The sequence below is a fragment of the Dasypus novemcinctus genome, chromosome 15 (assembly GCF_030445035.2).
Source record: "Dasypus novemcinctus isolate mDasNov1 chromosome 15, mDasNov1.1.hap2, whole genome shotgun sequence".
Taxonomy (NCBI): Eukaryota; Metazoa; Chordata; class Mammalia; order Cingulata; family Dasypodidae; genus Dasypus; species Dasypus novemcinctus.
The window spans coordinates 88,810,345-88,836,459 of NC_080687.1; the positions used below are offsets into that span (position 1 = coordinate 88,810,345).

Genomic DNA, 26,115 nt, shown 5'->3' on the forward strand with positions numbered 1-26,115 from the left:
ATACATACTGAAGTATTAGGGGTAAAGTGCTTATGATGTCTGCAAATGTCCCAGAAAAAAATATATATATACAGACATGTGTGCACACACTCAACAACACAGAGAATGATAATGCAAATGAGACAAAATGTTAACAATGTGAAAATATGGGTATCTGAAAGTTCTTTTTTACTCTTGTAACTTTTTTGTAAATTTAAATTTTTTCAGAGTTACATAAAAGAAAGTAATGTAGGATGTGGGGCAATGCTTTGCTGTGCAGGACCATTCTGGGCACTGCAAACATCTAACATTTCCACTCTACCCACTAAATGCCAGTAGTAACCCCACATCATGGTGACAATTTTAAAAATCCTCCACAAATTTCCAAAATACCACAAGAGGCAATACTTCCATTATTGAGAATTACTGCTTTAGATAAAAAATTTGGTGATATTTAAATAATGTCTTTCCCCTCCAGGAAACTAAAAATCTGGACAAGGCAGTTAAACAGAAATGATCAAGGTTGATTATAAGGGTTCTAGAAGTCAGGCTGCATGGTGTACTGGCTAAGAGCTCTGTGCCTCTCTGTGTTTCAGTTTCTCTATTTGTAAAAGAGAAATTCTAGTAGTCCCCACTTCATTGGATTGTTGTGAGAATTAAATGTGATGATGTACATAAAGCACTTAGCTTGGAACCTGGCACAAAGTCAGCACTCAGTAGAGGTATCATGTACCAATTGGATATTGGTGAACAACCACCTCCATGAAAAGGCCTATAACTATTATAAAACAGGTAGAGGATTCTTTTGAGCTACCTATAAAAACACCCAATTCCCACAAAGTCCCTTTATTAAGTAACATCCAATATAGCCATTGTTATAAACGATGATAACGGTCTAATAATTTAACTAAGTGCTACTCACTTGCTTCAGTATGTTAAATGTCAGACTCCATTAGTGCAATCTCAATGACAAATTCTTAAGAGGTATGTTTAACTTGCTTTCATTGTCATGACAGAACAAACTAGCTTTTGAACTTAAGTCAAAAACAACAAATGAAGTCAAATCAAATTCCGATTAACCTCATGAAGTGAGTTTGTGTGCCAAATGTTCTTTCCCACTTACTCTAATTACTATATATCTTTAGGGTATTTCACTGCTGATTATTCATAATCTATTTGTGAAATATGCACTGCAGAATGAAAAGGAAAAGATGGCCTTTAGTTTACAACTTCTTTTACAAAATGAGAACATACTACTAGAATTTGCCCACTTTACTTTTTCAACTAGACAGCCACCGGGTGTTCATGAAGAGAGTGCAGAGTTGCACATGGTCTCTGCCCTCAAGGAGCTTACAAATGAGGAGAGACATAAACAGCTGTGTTTCACCAGTTCCAAGACACACACTTTTTACCTTTTAATATCTCTGACTTAGGGAGAGTCTACAATAGAGAGAATCTCACAACAGTTGCTGGCTAGCTAGTTATCATTGTCTGCACAATTTTTTTTAAGTGGCATAAGGGAACAACTGCAATCCATGCTTTAGTCGACAAATTAAGGACATTTGGGGGGAAAGAATATGAGTTCTAGCAGTTGCCTGAAAACATTCTTTTGACACCTTCCGTTAAAATCAAGAAAGGACCAGTATGAAAACCAGCAGAATGGCTGTTAGCAACTCCAAAGAATACCCTGGAAACAATAAAAGAGCACGCCACTCTTGACAAAGTACAGAGAATATTATGAAAAACAACATGAACATCCATGACTGAGTCAAAAAGTGCTTTGGAAGAGTCAGACTTTAAATGTGAAAAAGTTTTAAAAATACTTCAACCATCTCTTACCTTTACATTTCCCTCGTACTGCAAGCCCAAGAGATATGTGATCTAAGTCTGAAAGAGCACTTTAGACTTAATTCTAAAGTCTTAAGAATTATAAATAAAATTCTAAGTCTTAAGAAAGCTTTACATCACAATTTAATTGGTAACACTTTTTATTGCTTACTATTATATACTTTACCTACTATAATATACTCTATTATACACTTTTATTTCTTACTACATTATAATGGTGTACCTTATAACTGCTGGCTTCTTGGAATTAATGAAATATAGTAGCAATTATAGTTTAGAATGATAAGTGCTATCAAAAAGGCATTTAAATGTTGCTAAAACAAAGAGAAAATAGACATAAACCAAACTGGGGACTTAAGGAAAACTTCTCAAAGGAGACAGTAGAGCTAAGTTTTGAAGACTAAGCAGACATTCAGTAAAAGAGGTTCATGCAGCGTGAGCAGTTTAAGAAATTATGGGAGGTGTGAGACAGCAAGTTATTTTGGGAAAACAGTCAATCATTCCTCATGGTTGGAGGAAAAGATAAATGTTAGTTGCCCAGTTGAGGCCTAAATGGAACTTGGAGGGGCTAGATAAAAAAGAGCACTGTGTGCTAAACAAATGAATTTTTTATCTTATTCTGCAACTAGGAGAAGTGATTCAAAAGGTTTAAAGCAGAGGAAAAATTAGAAAGATGAAATTAGAAAGATGAAAAATCAGGGTTGGAAGGATAGATTGGTCAAAAAAGAAGGTCAGAAATGGGTAGAAAGCTTGGAAATTTAGTATAAATAACCTAGGTGAGAAGTAAAGGTAGTAGGAGCAGAGAGAAGTACTGACAAACTCTAATAAAAATGTGATAAGGTACTCAGCAAATAAAAGGAACAAACTACTATATGCAGGTATGCTATTCGCAGTATGCCAGGCTCCAAAGGCACATACTGTATGATTCCATTTTGGAAAGGCCAGGACTGATAGGGTAGAAACAGATCCATGGTTGTCTTAGTAATAGAGCGCTGGGTCTGCTGTGTAGCAAAGCCTCACAGACTAGTTGCTTCAATCAACAGGAACTTATTTTTTCACAGTAAATCATGGTGTCAGCAGGATCAAGCTTTCTCTGAAGTCTGTGCATTCTGGTGGTTTGTTGGCAATCCATAACTCAATCTCTGCTTCCATCACAAGGCTATCTGTCCCCTCCTTTCTGTTACAGGGTCTAAATTTTCTCTCCTTATAAGGACACCAGACATATCAGAGTAAGGCCTGCCCCAACTCAGTTCGGCCTCACCTTAACTGAATAACATCTTCAAAGATCCTGTTTACATATGTCCTCACACCCATAAAACTTAGAGTGTTGACCATGTGTCTGTAGGGGACAGGATTCCATTCATAACAGTGGCTGCCAAGGACAGGAGTAGGGTAACTACAAAGCTGTACAAAGGAATTTTTGAAGTGATAGGAAATTCCTACATCCCAACTGTGGTGGTGATTACACAACCAAATGTGCTTGTCAAAAGTGACTGAATTTTACTAAATGTGAATTATACCTCCATAGACATGACTACAAAAATATGTGATACAGTGGAAGAGAGTCACACTCATGCCTTCACGTGTCCTCATCAGTGTCTGGTTTTCCTCTACACTGGCAGAGTTCAGTAGTTACAACAGAGAATGCATGGTCCACAAAATCTAAAATACTGACTCTCTGGCCCTTTGCACAGTTTGTCAGGCCCTCTTATACAGTATTATCACCATTTGTTTGGTTCTCATTCCAAAAAATAAATTGGCAATAAAAGGAAAACATTAGCAATATAATATACATAAATGCTCTATTTAAACTATGTGGCATGTAGAAATAAGTTGTTTTGTAGATACAGCCTGAATTTAATCTCTAAATAAATCCTACAGTATTTATTCAGTTCTTAATAATAGCCATGGGTACTTTTTCAAGGAACTTTCACAAAACCTTCCCATTATAATCACCACATTTCATAGTTTGACCTAGTATTTAAGTTATATATTTGTTATCATTCCTTGTTAGGAAGCAAGAGAAGTGTTTTTTAATGTATATTTTTTATCTATTTTTTAAAAATTTTATTATTTTTTCTCCCCCCCCCCCACCCTGCTGTTTTTGCTGTTTGTGTTCATGTGCTGTGTGTTCTTCTGTATCTATTTCTCTTTTGTCTTCCCTTTTCATCTTTCTTCTCTAGGATGCATGAGGATTCGATCATAGGGACCTCCAATGTGGAGAGAGGTTCCCTGTCAATTGTGCCACCTCAGTTCCTGGTCTCTGCTAAGCTTCACCTTGACTCTCCCCTTCATCTCTCTTTTGTTGCGTCATCTTTTTGCGTGACACACCTGCATGAGCACTGGATTGCCGCACAGGCACTGACTTGCTGCACAGGCATGGACTCGCTGCACAGGCACTTGTTCACCACGCAGGCACTCACGTGGGAACTAGGCTCACCACATAGGCACTCGGCTTGCTGTGCGGGCACTGGCTCACCACACAGGCACTCATGTGGGCACGCGGGCATGGGCACTTGGCTTGCCACGTGGGCACTTGGCTTGCTATGTGGGCACTCACATGGGCACTTGGCTCACCACATGGGCACTTGGCTCACCATGCAGGCACTGGCTTGCCACGCAGGCACATTTTCTCTTCTTCTTTTTCACCAGGAGGCCCCAGGGATTGAACCCAGGTCCTCCCATATGGTAGGCAGAAGCCTTATCACTTGAGCCACATCCGCTTCCCACAGCATTTTTTAAGTAATTATCTACATTCTATAAAACCATCTATATAACTTGTACATATATAAACTAGTTTTCATTTGAGACATGAAATTACATTCAAGTAATTAAGCAATCAAGAAGGACTGCCACTTTTCTTCTGAAGCTGGAAGATGTGCATAACAAAGTTTGAAGTATTTTTTACATAAAAATAAAAATAAAGTGCAAGTGCTATATTAGGATAAAAGAGTGATAAGGAAACAATTTAAACCAGTTTTCTAAATAAGATTTCTTCATAATATATTATTTTTAGTTATTTCATTATTTATTTAAAAGAGAAGAGATGTTCTAAAGCACTAGTGTGCACAGACAACACGTTTAACAGTTTCTTGGAATTTTTTGGGTATAAACTTGAATAACATCTTCCAATAGTGGTGATGTCTTACAGAGAATCACCCAAAAGCTACTGTTTTCAATAACATATTTTGTGAAGCAGTTTATTGGGGTAAGGGCTATACAATTTAATTGATAAAATTCTCTGTGTAGATTCTGGAATTGCTACCTGCTTATTAACACCCTGATAATTCTTAACTATGCCATAGAGGTGCAATATCCATGTTTCACTATAATGAGTAATACTATCATGCATTATAATTTCATTAATTAATAAATTATGGCAAAAAGCATTACAAATAGGTATTGGTCCTCTAATACCAGACCTCATATACAGGTAGAAAATTTCAAATCAGGTATGATGAAAAGATCCCTTCAAATTAGAAGAAAAAATTTATTCTGCTGATTTTTTAGGCACTAAATTGTACACTCTTATGGACTGGAATAAATTTTAAAATATATTCTACCTCAGGAGGATGGCACTAAATAGTATCGTTATCAAAGAGAAATCGAAGAAGACAGGAGATAGAAGTCTGTAGAAGGCCTAAGGCTTGAAAAGAATCACTCAAGTGAACCATTTTAAACTTTTGATGTAATCAATAACACGTTGATCTATGAAAAGAAATCTTATAATAAAAGAAATGTGAAGGAGTTCAGGTAGGTATCTTCTTAGATAGCCTTATAAAAGGTATTCTATGTGGGAAAAAATATTTAAGGAACTAGAAAGCAGGACAGATTACAGGAAAATAAGGAAGCAAGAAAACAGAATGAGCTATATACCCAGTCAGTTTCCAAGACTGACCATAAATCACTTGAATACAGAAATCCTGAAATCTTTGAGAGAGCCAAGTACAAAATCAGGCAAAGACAAGAAGCAAGATAATGAATTCAAAACATAGCGCAATGAAAACAAGAGAGATAAAAGATAAAAGGAGGATATTACCACTGTATTTGAATAAATCAGAAGAAGCAGGGATTGTAGATTAGACTGGAGAAGGAAAAAAGGATTTGTTTTAAGTTTAGACAGAGAAAGAAAACGTCAATGATGATCCTAAGACTTCAAAATGTTTTCTACATTGATTATTTTCAGTAAAATTCCCAAAACTTATTTGATCTTTTTGATTGGATTTGACTTGGCTTTTAATCCAACTAGAGCTAAAACATAAAGCGATCCCAGCTTTGGTGCCACTTATGATGGTGTAGAAAGAAACCTGGAAATATGCCCTTATCCAGTTGTGAAAGCAAAGAATAACAACTTGTATTTCTTCAATACTATAAAAAAGAATAGCCAGTTAAAAGAATCTAAATTAACACTTGAGCCAAATGATTTAAGATTTTTATAGCCTATTATAAAACTTATTTTACATACTGCCACAAATTTATGTTAAAGCTCTGCTTTTCAGAAAGCAACAAAAATCTACAAACCAAACCAATAATCAGGAAAACATGACTGAATCCAATCAACAAACCAATAATCACGAAGGGGAGCAAAACTTGGCACAAGCAATGAAAGAACTCAGAACATTCATCACCGACAAATTTGATGCAGTAATGAAAGAGGTTAACAACATGAAGACATCACTTGGAGGGGAAATTGCAGACATATGCAAAAACATAACAGATATGATGGGAATGAACACCACAGTTCAAGAAATCAAAAATACACTTGCAGCAAATATCAGCAGACTAGAAGAGACAGAGCAGAGAATTAGTGATATGGAAAACAGTACCTCAGAAATCAAACAGATAGTAGAAGGGGTCAATAAGAAGATAGAAAAAATCCAATTAGGATTTAGGGACCTGAATGACAATGCAAAACGCTCAAATATACGTATTATAGGCATTCCAGAAGGTGAAGAGAAGGGAAAGGGGTCAGAAGGAGTGTTGCAGGAAATAATGGCTGAAAACTTCCCAAATCTACTGAAAGAGACAGATGTACATATCCAAGAAGCACAGCGCACTCCACAAGTCATAAACCCCAACAGGCCCACCCCAAGACATATACTTATCAAATTATCCAAGGCTCAAGACAAAGAGAAAATCCTAAAAGCAGCAAGAGAAAAGAAAACCATCACATACAAGGGAAGCTCAATTAGATTAAGTGCTGATTTCTCTTCTGAAACCATGGAGGCAAGAAGACAGTGGTATGATATAGTCAAGGTACTAAAGGAAAAAAACTTCCAACCAAGAATACTCTATCCAGCTAAACTAGCATTCAAACATGATGGAGAGTTCAAAATATTCACAGACAAACAGAAACTGAAAGAGTATACCAACAAGAAACCTCCCCTTCAAGAAATTCTAAAGGGAGTTCTGCAGGAAGAAAGGAAAAAACAGGAAAGGCAAAGTTGGAGGAGAGTATAAGACCAACAACAACAACAAAAAAGACAAAAAAAAAATATACAAACAAAATATGACAAACACAAATCCAATCAAAATATGGCTAACACAAATAATTCCTTGATAGTAATAACACTGAATGTCAACAGATTAAACTCACCTATCAAAAGATTCAGACTGGGACATTGGATAAGGAAATATAACCCATCCATATGCTGTCTACAAGAGACACATCTTAGACCCAGAGACGCATGGAGATTGAAAGTGAATGGCTGGAAAACAATCATACAAGCTAACAATAACCAAAAAAAGGCAGGAGTAGCTATATTAATATCAGACAAAATACACTTTAAATGTGAAACAATTGTGAGAGACAAAGAAGGATACTACATTTTAGTGAAAGGAAAATCTGTCAAGAAGATCGAACAATCATAAATATCTATGCCCCTAACAAGTGTGCCTCTAAATATGTCAGGCAAACGCTGGAAAAACTAAGTGAAAGAATAGATACATCTACAATTATAGTGGGGGATTTTAATACACCACTATCAACTCTAGACAGAACATCTCAAAAGAGAATCACCAAAGAAACAAAACATCTGAATAGTATATTAGAGGAGCTCGATCTAATAGACATATATAGATCGCTACACCCAAACACAGCAGGATATACATTTTTCTCAAGCGCACATGGATCATTCTCCAAGATAGATCATATGCTAGGCCACAAAGAAAGGCTGAACGAATTCAGAAAGATTGAAATCATACAAAACATTATCTCTGACCACAGTGGAGTCAAGCTGGAGATTTGCAAGGGACAGAAGCCCAGATTTCACACCAAGATTTGGAAATTAAACAGCACACTCTTAGAAAAACAGTGGGTCAAAGAGGAAATCTCAAAAGAAATCAATGAATACCTTGAAACAAATGATAATGATAACACAACATACCAAAATTTATGGGATGCAGCAAAAGCAGTACTGAGAGGGAAGTTTACAGCCATAAATTCATATATCAAAAAAGAAGAAAGAGCAAAAATCGAAGAACTAACTGCACATTTGAAGGAATTAGAAAAACAACAACAAAGTAACCCAACAGGAAGAAGAAGGAAGGAAATAACAAAGATAAGAGCAGAACTAAATGAAATAGAAAATAAGAAAGCACTTGAACAGATAAACAAGACCAAGAGCTGGTTTTTTGAGAAGATTAACAAAATTGACAAACCTTTAGCAACACTAACAAAGAAAAAAAGAGAAGATGCAAATACACAAAATAAGAAATGAGAAAGGCGATATCACCACTGACCCAACAGAAATAAAGACTACCATAAGAGGATATTTTGAAAAACTATATTCCAACAAAAATGACAATCTAGAGGAAATGGACAAATTCCTAGAAACACATAAGCAGCCCATATTGACGAAAGAAGAAATTGATGATCTTAACAAACCAATCACAAGCAGAGAGATAGAATCAGTTATCAAAAATCTCCCAACTAAGAAGAGCCCAGGGCCAGATGGCTTCACAGGTGAATTCTACAAAACATTCCGGAAAGAACTGACACCAATCCTGCTGAAACTATTCCAAAACATCGAAACGGAAAGAACATTACCCAACTCCTTCTATGATGCCAACATTACCCTAGTACCAAAGCCAAACAAAGACATCACAAGAAAGGAAAATTACAGACCAATTTCTCTGATGAACCTAGACGCAAAAATACTTAACAAAATACTTGCTAATCGTATTCAACAATACATTAAACGTATTATACACCACGACCAAGTGGGATTCATCCCAGGCATGCAAGGATGGTTCAACATAAGAAAATCAATCAACGTAATACACCATATAAACAGATTGAAGGAAAAAAATCACATGATTATATCTATTGATGCAGAAAAAGCATTTGACAAAATACAGCACCCTTTCTTGATAAAAACACTCCAAAAGATAGGAATACAAGGGAATTTTTTGAACATGATAAAGAGTATATATGAAAAACCTAAAGCCAACATTGTTTACAATGGAGAAATCCTAGACTCCTTCCCTCTAAACTCAGGAACAAGACAAGGATGCCCACTGTCTCCGCTCCTATTTAACATTGTCTTAGAAGTACTTGCACGAGCACTGAGGCAAGAACCAGAAATAAAAGGCATTCAAATTGGAAAGGAAGAAGTCAAAATTTCATTATTTGCAGATGACATGATCCTATACATAGAAAACCCTGAGAGATCTACAACGAAGATTCTAGAACACATAAATGAGTTTAGTAAAGTCGCAGGTTATAAGATCAATGCGCAAAAATCAGTAGCATTTCTGTACACCAATAATGAGCAAGATCAGGAGGAAATCAAGAAACAAATACCATTCACAATAGTAAATAAAAAAATCAAATACTTAGGAATAAATTTAACTAAAGAGGTAAAAAACTTATACAACGAGAATTATACAAGATTGTTCAAGGAAATCAAAGAAGACCTAAATAAATGGAAGACTATTCCTTGTTCATGGATAGGAAGACTGAACATTATTAAGATGTCTATCCTACCAAAATTGATCTACACATTCAATGCAATCCCAATAAAAATCAACGCAGCCTTCTTTAAGGAACTAGAAAAACTAACTATGAAATTTATTTGGAAAGGAAAGAGACCCCGAATAGCCAAAGACATACTGAAAAAGAAAAACGAAATTGGAGGACTCACACTACCTGACTTCAAAACATACTATAAAGCTACGGTGGTGAAAACAGCATGGTATTGGCATAAGGAAAGACACATAGACCAATGGAATCGAATTGAAAGCTCTGATATAGAACCTCACATATATAGCCACATAATATTTGATAAAGCCACCAAACCCTCTCAATTGGGAGACAGTGGCCTATTCAACAAATGGTGTCTGGAGAACTGGATAGCCATATGTAAAAAAATGAAAGAGGATTGCCATCTCACACCTTATACAAAGATCAACTCAAGATGGATCAAAGACCTAAATATAAGAGCCAAGACCATAAAAACCTTAGAAAGCAGTGTAGGGAAACACCTACAGGACCTTGTAATAGGAAATGGATTTATGAATATCTCACCAAAAGCACGAGCAGCAAAAGAACTAATAGATAAATGGGACTTCCTCAAAATTAAAGCCTTCTGCACCTCAAAGGAGTTTGTCAAGAAAGTAAAAAGGGAGCCCACACAGTGGGAGAAAATATTTGGCAATCATATATCTGATAAGAAACTTATAACTTGCATATATAAAGAACTCCTATATCTTGAAAATAAAAAGATAAACAACCCATTTAAAAAATGGGAAAAAGACTTAAACAGACACTTCTCCGAAGAAGAAATACAAATGGCAAGAAAGCACATGAAAAAATGTTCCAAATCTCTAGCTATCAGGGAAATGCAAATCAAAACTACAATGAGATACCATCTTACACCCTTAAGATTGGCAGCCATGAAAAAAACAGAAGAATACAAGTGCTGGAGAGGATGTGAAGGAAGGGGAACACTCATCCACTGCTGGTGGGAATGCAGAAGGATCCAACCATTCTGGAGGACAGTATGGCGGTTTCTCAAAAAACTAGCCATAGATTTGCCATATGACCCAGCAATACCACTGCTGGGTATATACCCAGCAGAACTGAAAACAAGGACACAAACCGATATATGTACACCAATGTTCATAGCAGCATTGTTCACTATTGCCAAAAGTTGGAATCAACCCAAATGCCCATCAACAGATGAGTGGATCAATAAAATGTGGTATATACACACAATAGAATACTACTCGGCTGTAAGAACAAATACACTACAAACACATGTGATAACATGGATGAATCTTGAGAACCTTATGTTGAGTGAAGCAACCCAGACATTGAAGGACAAATACTACATGACCTCAATGATATGAAATAAACAAGCTGCCCTAGATAGCAAGAGACTGAACGATAGGCTTACAGGAAATCGGAGGGTGGAGGAAGGATATGAGCCGATGTCTGCAGGGGTGGAACTTAAGACGAGATGGTGGTAAGTATGAACACAAAGAAGAGATAAAATGGGGGCAAGGGGTTGCCTTTGGTTGGGGCTTTACGGGTTTGAGGGTGGCAGGGGAGGGACGGTTGGGTAATGTTGCCCAAAAGTGGGGGGAGGGAGGGGTAGCATACGAACACAGGAGAGGGTTAGGAGGTGGTGGAGAGTAAAATGCCGAGAAAATCATATCAAAATATAATAAAGAGGGTTACCTGTTTAGAATGCTCAGAGGGGAGGGTCTGATGCAGGACGGGCTCCTGGGGAATGTCTAAATGCTCATTCTGCCAGAGTGGGTGACACCATGGGGTAGAATCCCAAGTAGTGAGAGTGGGGGTGGACCCACATCCTGGGGAGGACTAATGCCACCAAATAGAGGGAACTCTATCCCTCGAGAGAAAGGGTGGCTCCCAGGGCACTGGGGCAGATGAGCAAGTTAGGCCCTAAACACTATTCCATCTATCTCTGGAAGTGGCTCCTCAGGAAACGGAGGTTGACTGTCACTGTGGGCACCAAGGTGGAAGGGAAAATGGACGTTAAATGTGTGGAACCAAAGTAAATGGGGGGCAAGGGAGGAGTTTCTTGAGAGTACACAAGGATGGATATAAAACATGTAATATTACACCATAACATATAGGAGACGACAGACTGATAATGTAAACCATAATGTAAAACATAGGAGAACTAAAAATGTAAAGAACTGTGTATCCTAAAGTATGCACCATAATGTAAGCACAGATATTACCATGTTAGAAAGCTAATATCTCAGACTCTGTACATCACCTTAAGTAAATATGATGTGAATAGGGTGTAAGAGTATCGCTGTGGAAGGAAAAAGGTGTTGTGGTGGATGTATGGGAGTGCTGTATATTATATATATGCATTGCTGTGGTCTAGGACTCCTACGAAGAAACGCTGAATAATTGGGGGGGGGGGGGCGGAAAGGATAGGATGTGGAATTTTTTCAAGTCAACATTCTTTATCTAAGTTCTTTATCTAACTTTATCCAAGTTCTTTATCTATCCTTTAAACCCATCGCTATATGCCATTCCCTAGTAAGGGACCATGACATTATATTGGGCTTCAAATTTCGGGGAGTTCTGGATCACAGAGTGTTTCAAAAATGGCAATGGAGGGATACTGGTATGGGATACCAATGACAGGTGATATATGGCTGACAGGGAGCTGTACAGAACATATGTCCAGGGTGCATGGTAATGATTGGATATACTCATAGTGGCAACAATTAAAAACCCAGCAGGGGGGGTACTGGGTTCCTGGCCAGTGGTGCTCTGTCGTGGTCCCTAGGGGAGCAGCGATAGTCTCCCAGGTACAGCGGCGGGGACCGGGAGGGAGCGAGGGTTCAACAGTGAGCCCCTGATGCTAATGACTATGCTTGTGAGCTGATAAACCTAAAATAAGAACAAGGCCTAGAGCAACATTGTGCCTGGGAATTTCCTCCTGTCAGCCTTCATGTTACTCAAATGTGGCCAGTCTCGAAGCCAAACTCAGCATGTAAATGCAATGCCTTCCCTCCAGCGTGGGACATGACACCCGGGGATGAGCCTCCCTGGCAACGAGGGACCACTATCAAATACCAACTGATGATGCAACTGGAAAAGGACCTTATATGGAAGGTTCAATGCGGATCAGCAGAATATCCATGTCTACATAAAACAACATGACTTTAAAATGCTGTTTGACCTAAAGTAAGGGGGAAATGGAAAGGAGAAATGAGTTTATATGGCTACGAGTTTCTAAAAAAGAGTCTGGAGGCTGGCAGAAGGATTGCCCTCATGCACAACTGAGCAGAGTCAGAGAGACAGATAAAGCAGATACAACCCCCAGATATTGGTTCCTATGAAGGCTAAAGAGACCCATGAGAGTTATGGTCATGGCCGATGGGGTTTACTACCAGGGCAGATGGCCCCTCTCTGGAAATGGTGTTTATGTGTGATGAATCTGGACTCAGATGGGATCTCCCTTCATAAGACTTTCATACTAATCTGCTGGAGGTGCAGTTAACGTTGGGGTTTAAGATATAGTTAGGGGATTTGAATCTCTGGACTGATAATGTGATAGCCAGGTCCTGAGCCTCAACAGACTCCAGCACCTACAATCTGATTTATTGGACTTACCACACTCAGCTAAGATGGAGTTGAAGAAGGACAATCACCACACCATGGAGCCTAGAGTGATTACAACTGAAAATGGGAGTATGGCAGCCAGCATCCATGTGGAATCTGAGCCTCCTCTCGACATAGAGGTGCAATGGACACAACCAATCCAATGTCCACATAGAAGAGGTGGCATTGGATTGGGAAAAGTGGACATGGTGGACGATGGGTATGGGGAAGGGCAGGAAGAGATGAGAGGTGGGGGCGTATTTGGGACGTGGAGCTGCCCTGGATGGCGCCTCGGGGGTGATCACCGGACATCGTGGATCCTCACAGGGCCCACTGGATGGAATGGAGGAGAGTATGGGCCATGATGTGGACCACTGTCTATGAGGTGCAGAGGTGCCCAAAGATGTACTTACCAAATCCAATGGATGTGTCATGATGATGGGAACGAGTGTTGTTGGGGGGGGAGAGGGGGGGTGGGGGGGTGGGGTTGAATGGGACCTCACATATATATTTTTAATGTAATATTATTACAAAGTCAATAAAAAAAAAAAAGATTAAAAAAAAAAAAAAAAAAAAAGCTCTGCTTTTCTTTTCTTCATGAGATCCAGTTCCATAAATAGCCAAGTCTAAAAATAAGCCTAAAGCCAGATTAAGTGTAGCTTTATACATATACAAATAAAGGGAAATCTCTAGAGCTTCTAGGAAAACAGATGTTAGGTCATTTGCTCCCATTGTATTTTCTGTGAGTCAAACTTGTAGAACTTTCTCATTACCATGGGCTGTTATTTACAAAACCAAACTCTTTCATCCCATTAAGTTATTTCCTCTGTCCCAGAGAGATCAATGTGCTTTGCTAATAAACAGGTAAATGTGAGCAAAATAGTGTGATATTGACCCTAGGATCTTGGTTCCTATTATGAAAACCGAATGATTAACAGTTTACAAAATCTGCAAATGTCAATACAGTGCCTAGCATGCTTTGATGCCATTCATGGAAGGAAGTTATATGGAAAAAGACATGCCACAGTTCTTATATATGTCTTTTCTTTTCCAAAATCTGTATTTCCAGAAACCAGTTTTCTCTAAGGCACTCCTCTAAAGTTTAACAAGCAGAAAACAAAATGGGAAAAGGAGTTTTCAAAATATGTGATTAGTTTGCTTATCTCTGAACTAGTTTTCCCAATCCTTCCCATATATCTATAAGGGAGACAGGATATGTGCAGAGGGTAGGCAAAATGTTCTTATGGGAAACATACATATCTTTCAATTATCATCACCATGTTTTTCAGACAGGGGATTAATAAGATATGATTAAGTGATCTTATTCTGTGGCAGAAACTAGAAGAGACTGACTTTATAACTCAGAACTCTATCAGGAAATAGAATAGACTGACATCAACCTTAAAGGTCATGTCTTCTTACCCTTGTTCATCCATCTATAAACACTGACCAGGAAAGTAAAAACACTCAATGGGTCCCAGAGGCCCGGCCGTGGAAGGAATGGCAGCAGCCAGCAGCACGGCTTCGCAAAGACTCTCAGCGGGCCTGAGGCTGCACCTCCACCAAGATGCCCAAGACGAAGGTGAGCTCAGAAGCCCAAGAGGTCAGGGAGGTTGTCAGCTAAACCTACTCCCGCGAAAGCGGAAATGACGCCAAACCAGACAGTGGGAAAGGATAAACCTTCAGACAAAAAAGTTCAACCAAGAGGCAAAAGGGGAGCAGAGGGAAAATAAGATCAAGAGATAACCAAGAAACTAAAGATTTACCTGCAGAAAATGGAGAATCTAAAAATGAGGAAAGTCCAGTCTCTAATGAAGCACAAGAGAAAGAAGGCAAGCCTGATTAACTGTATACCATGCCTTATCAGTGGTCCCTGTTTCTCCTTTCTTAGACAGTCCAGAGGAATATTTTTATCTGCTGTTTTGTAAATGCAAGTGTTTTAGTAGTTCTAGAAGATACCTTTTTCTTAAAGATATCTTTTTACCTCCCTCCCCTTTGTGGCTTTCTGTGTGCTGTCTGCTTTGTGTCCATTTGCTGTGCGTTCTTCTGTGCCTGCATTTATTTATTTCCTCTCCCCACTTGTAGCATGCTTGCTGTCTGCTCTGTGTCCATTCGCTGCATGCTCTTCTGTGTGTGTGTGTGTGTGTTTTCGCTTGTGCTTGTCTCCCTTTTTTGTTGCATCACCTTGCTGAGTTGGCTCTCCATGGTGCCTGCGAGCCAGGTAGCTCTCCGTGGTGTGCGGGCGAGCCTGCCTTCACAAGGAGGCCCCGGGACGTGAACCCAGGGCCTCCCATATGGTAGATGGGAGCCCGACTGATTGGGCCACAGCTGTTTCCCACTAGAAGAAAGAGATTGGAATCCCACCTCATTCCATTTTTTAAGTATAAATTTTTTTTAAAGAGGGGAAATCACTCTGATTACTGTTTTTTTGTGTGTTTTTTTTTTGGTACAACCAGAAAATAGTAGGATATTGAATGATGGCAGACTTTGATGGCCTTGGATATCAACTTAGCAGTCCATAGTTTTTATACCTTATAATACAACACACACTAAATGGTTATTTGAGGTCACAGTCATACATTTAATAAGTGTTGAACATTTTAAATATTTTCTATTCCATGTGCTTTTTTTCTTTTAGCAGAACTGTTTCTTGAAACTACTCCTTGATCTTGGCTGTCCCTGTAGAACTGTGTGCACTCCAGAACATCCTTGGTCATTGTGATCCAGTTTTTCTAATAACTATGTTATGTGCTGTGAAAGATAGGAAATGAGTATGTAGTGTGTATGACATTAAGTTGTGAATTAGTGGGACTTAAAGGTGTAACAGCTGATCAACAGTTGAAGATATTGGTACTTGATATTCTCTTGAGGAAAATGTGCCTCCAGATTTTAAGCTGGAAAGTCACTGGAATAACTTTAGAAAAACAACAACATAGCTTTTAGGCTTTCAGTATATACATTATGAATTGTGTACAAATTGTTCATAATGTCTGTGTGCTGATCTTCAAAACAACCAGTCAACTCTCAATTATAAAAGAGAAAAGCATTAAATAATTTACCTGTGAGCTTAGTGTCATGCTTTAAAAATATATGAAAACCTGTTCTCATCCTCTTAAACTAATCCTTTCTCATATTAGGATAGTAACCTCAATGGCAGAATACTTTGGATGGTTTTCCAGTGGGGCGTTCCAGTGGGCTGAGAGATCTGAACTGAGGGATCCACACACATTCTTACTTGGTTCCTCTTTCAGTTGACAGCAGCAGAATAAAGCGAACATAAATTCCACAGCTCAAGCATATGATCTTAGGCTAATAATTTACCTCTACAGTTTAAAATAAACCTAAACTGACTATAGAAACCTGATAAAGAAACAGCACTCTTCGAAAAAACTTGATGAAGTATAAACTGTATACAGCTTTCATTAGTATGGTAGTTTTTTTGCTTTTGCTTTTTTTTTTAAAGAATTTTTTTATCCTCTGCCTCTTGCCGCTCGTGCTCGCTGACTGCTGTATGTCCATTTGCTGCACATTCTTCTGTGTTGTTTGTCTTCTCTTCTTGTCTTCTCTTTAGGAGGCACCAGGAACTGATCCTGGGATTATCTGACGTGGGAGAGAGGACTTGAGAAACCTCAGCTACCTCTTTTGTTGTGTCTCTCACTGTTCCTTCTCTGTTGTCTCTTTTTTGTTGGGTCATCTTGTTGCATCAGTTTGCCACGTGGACCAGCCCTCCACATGGGCCAGTTCTCCGCATGAGCCAGTTCTCCGCACAGGCCAGCTCTCCATGCAAGCTAGCTCACCTTGATCAGGAGCTCCTGGGAACAGAACCCAGGACCTCCCATATGGTAGACAGGAGCCCAATTGCTTGAGCCACATCTGCTCTCCATGCTAGTTATTTTTAATGTGAAGAAAATACTCATGTATACAATTTCATTAATGACACTACCAATAAACTGGGATGGAGTCAAAGAAAAAGGAAATATTGTCCTCAAAAGGCCTTCTCCATTTGATTTCAAAGCAATGACAACTGGGAAGATAAATTATGCTTATATTTATCCTTGAGATCAAAGTAGAATATAAAATACTTATTATAAAATTTAACATAATTTGCAAAATATATTGATGATTCTGGGTTTCCCCCTACTGTTTGGTAGAAAAGTATTTTCATCAGAAATTAGAGGGATGATAGTGAACAGGTCAGTGAGATGATAAAGTGCCCCTTCTTTGACCAATTCTAACTAAGCTGTGGAAGTGTTTAGGCAGAGGATCTAGCATACTGAGCTAACCATTTATATTCTGATGTCTCACAAAGATCCCTTTAAGGGGACTGATTACGTAAGAGGGCAGGGTATTTTTCATAAGAAATGCAATAAAGTGAGTTAGAGACATACCCCCCAAAATATCCTTATTTCCTTTAAAAATTCCAGTAGACCAAGAATCAATTTATTAAAACCTATTGGAAAATATATTTTCTGTGTGTACCAAGACTTGCTATCTGATGTTCAATGTATGAGTTTATTTTCTTTTCCAGACATGTATATTCATACTAATTCATATGCTTCATGAATTCATAAAGTTGGATCAGTGCTTTTTCTTAGATTTCATCTTTTTAGATCATACAGTATTTGAACCTTTTAAGCCCTTCAATTGATTATTATACTTATTATTTTTTTTAAGAAGGTACTAGGGATTGAATCCAGGACTTCATACATGAGAAGCAGGTGCTCAACCACATGAGCTCCATTTACTTCCTGATTTTAATTACCTTTACCTCCTTTTCAAACTCTATACTGTCTTTCTTGAAATATAATAGTGAAAACTACACAATGTAGTGGGAAATGCATCCACCATAGCTTTGTACAAAGACAGGATGGTTTCTATTTTATATTCAAAACACTTTTCAATGCAATTCAGAATACTGGTGCTCTGTATGAATTAAGTTATCCAGAAGAAAGAAAAAAATTCACTTCAGGAAGTATCCTCACATGTACCTTTAAAATAAATTCTTATACTTAGAGTGAAAAAGTTACCAGCATCATGTAACTCCTTCTAAATTCTGGTCAATTCCACCATAGGCACAAATGACCTTCAAGCAGCATGAATAGAATCTACTCAAGAGAATCACTGAAATATGAGCTACTAGCAAAACTTTCCAAGATCTAAAGTCACAACAAAGTAGCTCGTTTAAATGCTATTTTTCAAAATGAGAGTATTTTTAATACACTATAGTTAGGGTCAGAAACAATAAAAAAGTTTAACCAGTGAAGTGGATGTGGCTCAAGAGACTGAGCTGCTGCCCACTACATGGGAAGTCCTGGGTTTGGTTTCCAGTGCCTCCTGGAGATGAGGAAGACAGTGAATTGGTGCAACAGGCTGACACAACAGCATGGCAAGCTGACACAACAAGATGATGCAACAAGAGACAGAGAGGAAACACAGTGAGAGAGATAATAAAGCAGGAGAATGGAGATGGCTCAAGCAATTGAGCACCTCTCTCCCATATGAGAGGTCCCAGGTTCAGTTCCTTGTGCCTCCTAAAAAGAAGACGAGCAGACAAAGAGAGCACACAGCAATTGGACACAGGGAGCAGACAGCGAGTGCAAACAACGAGGGGTGTGTGAATAAATGAACAAAATAAATCTTTAAAAAAAAGTTTAGCCAAAGGATACACGAAAAACACAAAACACGTCCATCCTAAAAGGTAAATAAATACTATCACATTCACTTCCTAAATTACTTGCATTCAAAGAAAGAAAACAGAGACAGAAGTAAGTAGGTATCATAACAGAACAAAGTTAGCAGGATAAAGATGTCTTAGATGAGATCATTATAAAAATTACATGACAGAAAATTTAATCCTGTCAGCACACCAGCAATAAGTTGGTACAACATGTACATCCACCAAAATAATCTATTCAGCAAATACTTCATCATCTCCCACTGTAGACAAAACTCAATTTATTTAGATTTCCCAATTACTATTAAATGTTCTCTATGCATGTTTGTGCCTGTGTATGCACGTGCACATATAATGTGGCTTCTTTCTTGAAAAACAACATTGGCATGTTGTGCACATCAAATATCCAGAATGTACTTTCAAAAGTTCCAAATAATAATTGAAATGTAATTTGATTGCTGTTTCAGTTATTTGTCTACATTGGTCATTTAATAGGTTTTAACTCAAAAGGAAGGACACTCAGAATTTCAACTGCTGGTTCAAGTGCTAAAAGAGCACATCATACCTGATAAAGCATGATAGGTTCTATGCTGTATCCTAAGGTCTCAGCAAAGTTCTTAGCGATGACTGTTTTTCCACAACCCTACGAATGGAAACACAATCATCAAGGGATAAATCAAAATAACCAAAAGGCAGAAAAAACAAGTTTACAGTGATGCTGTCAATCTTACTTTTCCTCCAATTAAACATATGTCCTTAACCATGTGAGACTGCATCATTTCAGCCAAGAGTTGCTTATGGCTTAACGTCTGTATAAAATGGTCTGATGCATGAGGCTGACTTAATAGCCTGGTCCCAGCAGGTACCTATAATTAAACAGAGATAAACATAATATGCATATGTTCTTCTCAAATGTTAGCAACTTTAACACATAAGTGCTATTTAAAAACCCCCTCTAATTCCTTGCCCAATTCAATTCTACACTGTTACTGATATTTCAATATAGTAACTCCATTCATTCACAAATCTATGCTCATTATCATCAAATTTTCAAATCAACTATCCTTCATAATTGAAATCTCCATGCTGACAGACATTTTCATTAAAGTCATACCATTCTCATGCCATTTATAACTTGTAATAATAATGTTACTACTGGAAAATTAAGCCTTTTTTCCATATGCAGCAATAAATGCAGCATTTAAAGTCAGTCCACTGAGACTGTCTAAAATCACCATGGACCTCCTGATTTCTAAAATCCATGTCCACAAATACTTCCCTGTTCTTATCTTAGTTCACCACTCAGAATCATCTATGCTTAAAATCTCTCCTCCCATCCCTCACATCTACTTCTTTTACTTTCTGTTCCCTTATTCTTAGTCTTCTAGGGCCTATGAGGGAAAGATTTCCATCCTATGCTGAAGACTCTGGAGTTGGTCGTGGTTTTTTTTTTTTTTTAAAGATTTATTTCTTTGTTTATTTCTCTCCCCTTCCCCCCATCCCGGTTGTCTGTTCTCTGTGTCTATTTGCTGCATCTTCTTTGTTCACTTCTGTTGTTGTCAGCGGCATGGGAATCTGTGTTTCTTTTTGTTGCATCATCTTGTGTGTCATCGCTCTGTGTGTGTGGCACCATTCCTGGGCAGGCTGCACTTTCTTTTACGCTGGGCGGCTCTCCTTACAGGGAGCACTCCTTGCACATGGCGCGCCCCTACGCAGGGGACACCCTGCGTGGCACGGCACTCCTTGCACTCATCAGCACTGCACATGGGCCAGCTCCACACGGGTCAAGGAGGCCCGGGCTTTGAACCTCCCATGTGGTAGACGGACGCCCTAACCACTGGGCCAAGTCTGCCACCTTGATCGTGTTAAACACAACATGACCCCTAAAGAACTGTAAATATGCAAGTGACAGTATCAAATTTGCATTTAAGAAAGACCATCCTTGTGGCTACATGGAGGTCTGACCTGAAGGGACTGGAGGCGATGAAGTTAGAAAGCAATTACCAAGTGGACATGACTCAACTGCTAGAGCGTCCATCTACATAAGGAGGGCCTGGGGTTCGATCTCCAGGACCTCCTGACCCTTGTGGTAAGCTGGCCCACACACAGTGCTGCTGCTGCGCACAAGGAGTGCCATGCCACGCAGGGGTCCCCCACATGCAAGGAGTGTGACCTGCAAGGAGAGCTGCACTGCGTGAAAAAAGCACAGCCTACCCAGGAGTGGCACCCCATACATAGAGAGCTGATGCAGCAAGATGACGCAACAAGAAAGAGACGCAGTTTCCCAGTGCCGCAGGATAATGCAAGCAGATGCAGATGAATACACAGCGAATGGACACAGCAGACAACGGGGGGGAAGGGGAGAGGAATAAAAAATTAAAAAAAAGAAAGCCATTACCAAAGGAAAGCAAATAATGAAGGCTTGCTCATAACTCATGCCTTTGAACAGAACATTTAAAGTATTTGAAATATCCTATCACCTTTCCACTTCTTGACCACTAGAAAACTCTTATATTATTTTTTTTTCCATTGTAATTTTTTTAAATCTCTCAAAATATTTGAATTCTCAGTTTGGGTAGACAATCAAGTTTACATCCAATTTTCAGATTTATAGCAAAATGTACTAGCTTTAAAAATGTGTACCTTCAGCTTTCTCATATAGCTATCTTTTAAAATATATTTTTAAATTTATTTTTAAAAAATACATAGATCACACAAAGTGTTACATTAAAAAATATAGGATTTTCTCATATGCCCCACTCTCCACACCCCCCACTTTTCCCACATCAATAACTTCTTTCATTAATGTAGTATCCTATATTCTTTAAGACTTAGCTCAAGGCCACCTCTGCTCTAAAACTTTCCCTGACTCCTTGTTCAGATTCTGGTATTTATTCCTTCTTTGTATCCAAATACCCATTCTAATACAGTCCTTACTCACTGCCTCTCTCCAAGATGATCAGCTCTGTGAGGTCATTCATCTTAAGGAGACAGAAGAGAGTAGTGGAAAGTGGCTCTGTCTGAAAATCCTAACTCTGTTATAATCTCTCCTAGCTGATGATCTTGGGTGTATCAATTAATCTCTTTGCATAGCAGTATTTTAATCTATAAAATGGGGATAAAACTTACCTTCAGGGTTATTGGGAGATTTAAATGAAAAAATACATACAATGAGATAAAATACAGTAATAAGCATATGTAAACACTCATTAAAGACTAGTTTCTTTCTTATTTGAAAATATTCATCAGAGAATGAGAGAATCAAATACCACTTATGCATCTATACAGAGTCTGGCACATGGTAAACAAGTCATTGTTTATTTGAATGAATGAATGAACAGAGGAACGTGTATAAATATTAATAATATAATGCTAAAACAAGCAAAAAAGTCTATTCAAGAGCATAGCTTTGTCACAACATAAGGCGTTTTTATTGCTTCCTTGTCTCTAGTAATGGCTTTCCTTTTAAAATCTATTTCAACCAATACAAGTATAGCTACTCCAGCTTTTTCAATTTTTATTGTTTACTGCATATGTGAGTATCTTTTTTCAGCCTCTCACTTTCAATATACCTGTATCCTTGGGTCTAAAGTGTCTCTTGCAGAAGACAGCATATACATGGCTCATATTTTTTTTTATCCATTTTGCCAGTCTGTGTCTTTTGATTGAGGAGTTTAATCCATTAACATTCAATGTTATTACTGTAAAGGCAGTTCTTACCTCATCCATTTTGAACTTTTGGTTTTATCTGTTATATCTATCTTCACCACTCTTTTTGCACTTTCAGTTACTTTTACTGATATAATCTTCACTTCTAGACTCTCTTCTAAGCCTCTCTCTCCCTTCTTTTCTTTTCAGATTGTAGTACTCCCTTTAGTATTTCCTGCAAAGCTGGCCTCTTGTTTACAAACTCTCTTTCTGTTTATCTACGAATATTCTAAACTCACCCTCAATTTGGAAAGATAATCTTGGTGGATATAAGATTCTTGGCTGGCAGTTTTCTCTTTCAGTATCTTAAATATATCATAACACTGCCTTCTTGCTTCCATGGTTTCTGCTGAGAAATCAGCACTTAATCTTATTAAGCATCCTTTGTATGTGATGAATCACTTTTCTCTTGCTGCTTCAGAATTCTCTCTTTATCTTTCATATCTGACATTCTGATTAATATTAATATATGTCTTGGAGTAGGTCTATTCAGATTTATTTAGACTGGAGTACATTGTGCCTCTTGGACTCAGATATCTACGGCCTTCAATAGAATTTGGAAATTTTCTACCATTATCTCCTCAAATATTCCTTCTGCCACTTTTCTCCTCTCTTCTCATTCTGCAACACCCATAACACAAATGTTCGCATTTCTCTTGGTATCATTTAGATCTCTGAGATGAGACCCCATTCCGTTTTTCCGTTCTTTTATTTACCTTTTCTTTTGTATGTTCACGTTCAGAGGCCCTGTCTTCAAGCTCACTGATCATTTCTTCTGTCTCCTTAAATCTGCTATTATATGCCTCCACTGTATTTTCAATTTCATTTATTGTGCCTTTCATTCCCATAAGATCTACTATTTTTTTATGTATGCTTTCAAATTCTTCTTTGTGCTCATCCAGTGTCTTCTTAATATCCTTAATGTCTTAAGCCATCTCATTGAATTTATTAAGGAGATTTGTTTGAACATTTGTGATTAGTTGTCTCAACTCCTGTAGGTCAAATGGAGATTTAGTTTGTTCCTTTGACTAACTAGGTCATATCTTCCTGTTTTTTGGTGCAGCATTTTTTGCTGGTGTTTTGACATCTGATTTACATGGTTTATTTATTCTGGTCTCAGCATTTCTCTTTAGTCTAGGAATTTCTAGTTGATTGGCTTTGCACTACATCCCCTCTTTGACTTGGTTCAATTTATTTTGGAACTTTATAATTGATTGTGTTTAGGCAAACTGAGTTTTTTCAGCCTTTTTTCATCTGCTTCTTATACATTCTCCCTTGCTGGGGGTAGAATAGGAGCCAAGGATGTGGTTGGTAGTGTAAGCCATGAAGACTGAAGCTGCCCACATTGCCCCAGGAACTGATGACACTCCTCTGCCAGGGGTGGAGACAGAGCCATAGTCATGTGCAGTAATTCAAGCTGTGCAGGCCAAGACCACCTGTAGTTGTCCAGAGAAAATGATGAAGTTCCAGGCCTCTTCCTCCACTGCCTGGGGTGGGGATGGAGCCATAAATGTGGGCAGTAAACTAAGTCATATGGGCAAAACTGAATGCAGATGCCCAAACAGATTTGCAAAGCACAAGCCCCCTTCAACTCCTGTCAGGGATAGGGATGGAGCCACATGTGTGCCCAAAAATCTAGTCCATATGGGCAGAAAGTGACTGCAGTTAGTCAGAGAAGCTGAGAGACCACTGGTCCTCCACCTGCCCAGTCAGGGAGAGGGATGGAGCCACAGGTGTTTCCAACAATCTACTCCATGCAGGCAAAAAGTGCCTGCAGTTGCCCAGAGAGGCTGAGGAAACACTCCCCAGCCTCCTGTCCTATTGGGATCAGGGATACAGCCACACGTGTACCCAAAAAACTAGTCTGGGCAGGCTGAAAGCAACTACAGTTGCCCAGAGAGTCTGTGCAGGTTCCCTCAGCTTTCTCTCTGCCAGAAACGAGGCTGGAGCCCTGGCTACGGAGGCAATCTAACCTGTATGGAAAGAAGCCAGTCCCTACAATCACTCTGATTTTTAATCAGTCCTGCTTTACTCATGCCAGGGGCAGAGTTAAAATAGAGGAAACTGGCCTCTTTCCATCTTGGACAAGTTCAAACTTTGGGACTAAACGTTAGCCAGCTGAATTTACTAATCAGTAGCTGAAGTCCGTGCCTGACCATCTCTCTTCTTTCCCTGATTTTGGGAAATGGAACTTCCCACTCCAGTCAGGGAATGTCTCCAGAGGCATTTTGTCCCACCACCAGATGAACACCAATCTCTGCGGCATGGAGCTATACTCATGAATCTTCTCTGCAGATGGGCAGTTCCCTCTTTCCCTTCTTCCAAGGATTGTTGCAGGATGCTCTTCTGGTCTCCTGGGCCCCAAATAGGTGATTTAGATATCTCTGGCTGATTAGTAACTGCCCTGTAGGACAAGCTGACTCTTGGAGCTCCCTACCCTGCCACCATCTTACCCCTCTTCTCCCTCATTTTTGAAAGACAGTTTTTCCAGATGTGGAATTCTTGGTTGGCAGTTTTTGCTTTCAGCACTTTAAATGTGTCTTCCCACTGCCTTCTTGCCTCTATGGTTTCTGATGAGAAATTAGAGCTTATAGTCTTATTGAGTCTCCCTTGTGCATGACAAGTTTCTCTCTTGTGGCTTTCAGAATTCTCTCTGAATGTTTGGCATTTGACAGTTTGATCATAATATGACAGGGTGGATCTATTTGGATTTGTCCAGTTTGAACTTCATTGGGTATCCTGGATGTGGATATGTATATCTTTTACTAAATTTAGGATGTTTTCAGCCATTATTTCTTTGAATATTCTCTCTGCCCCTTTCTCCCCTTCTGGGACTCCCACAGTGCACATATTAGTACTCTTGATGGTATCCCACAGGTTCCTCAGGCTACGCTTACTTTTTTTCATTTTTTCTTCTTTCTGCTCCTAAACTGGATGATCTCAGTTGTCTTATCTTAAAGTTCACTGATTCTTTCTACTGTCGGCTCTAATCAGTTGTTGAACCCCTCTAGGGAATTTTTAAATTCTGTTACTGTGGTCTTCACTCTGATCCATTTTTCATAATTTCCATCTCTCTGTTGATATTCTCTTTGTGTTTATCTATCATTTCCATGATTACCTTTAGTTCTTTTGATTGTTTTCATTTAGCTTTTTGATTATATTTAGGACCATTATTTTGTAAGTCTTTTTCTGGTATGTCCCAGGTCTGGTCCTCTTCACTGATAGTTTTTAATGCTTTAATTTACTCCTTGCCTGGGTCAACATTTCCTGTCTCTTTGTATGTTTTGTAATCTCGTGTTGAAACCTAAACACT

At 38.6% G+C, this 26,115-nt stretch overlaps 1 protein-coding gene across 1 annotated transcript in view; it reads right to left on the reverse strand.

Annotated features, from left to right (window-relative positions):
* Positions 1 to 26,115, reverse strand: part of VWA8 (von Willebrand factor A domain containing 8) — a 429,880-nt gene that overhangs the window by 289,320 nt on the left and 114,445 nt on the right. Inside the window, exons 11-12 of the mRNA XM_058276628.2 lie at positions 19,826 to 19,960; positions 19,660 to 19,737 (exon numbers count right to left, since the gene is read on the reverse strand). Of these exons, the coding sequence (XP_058132611.1) occupies positions 19,660 to 19,737; positions 19,826 to 19,960 (213 nt within the window). The remainder of the gene's footprint in view (positions 1 to 19,659; positions 19,738 to 19,825; positions 19,961 to 26,115) is intronic.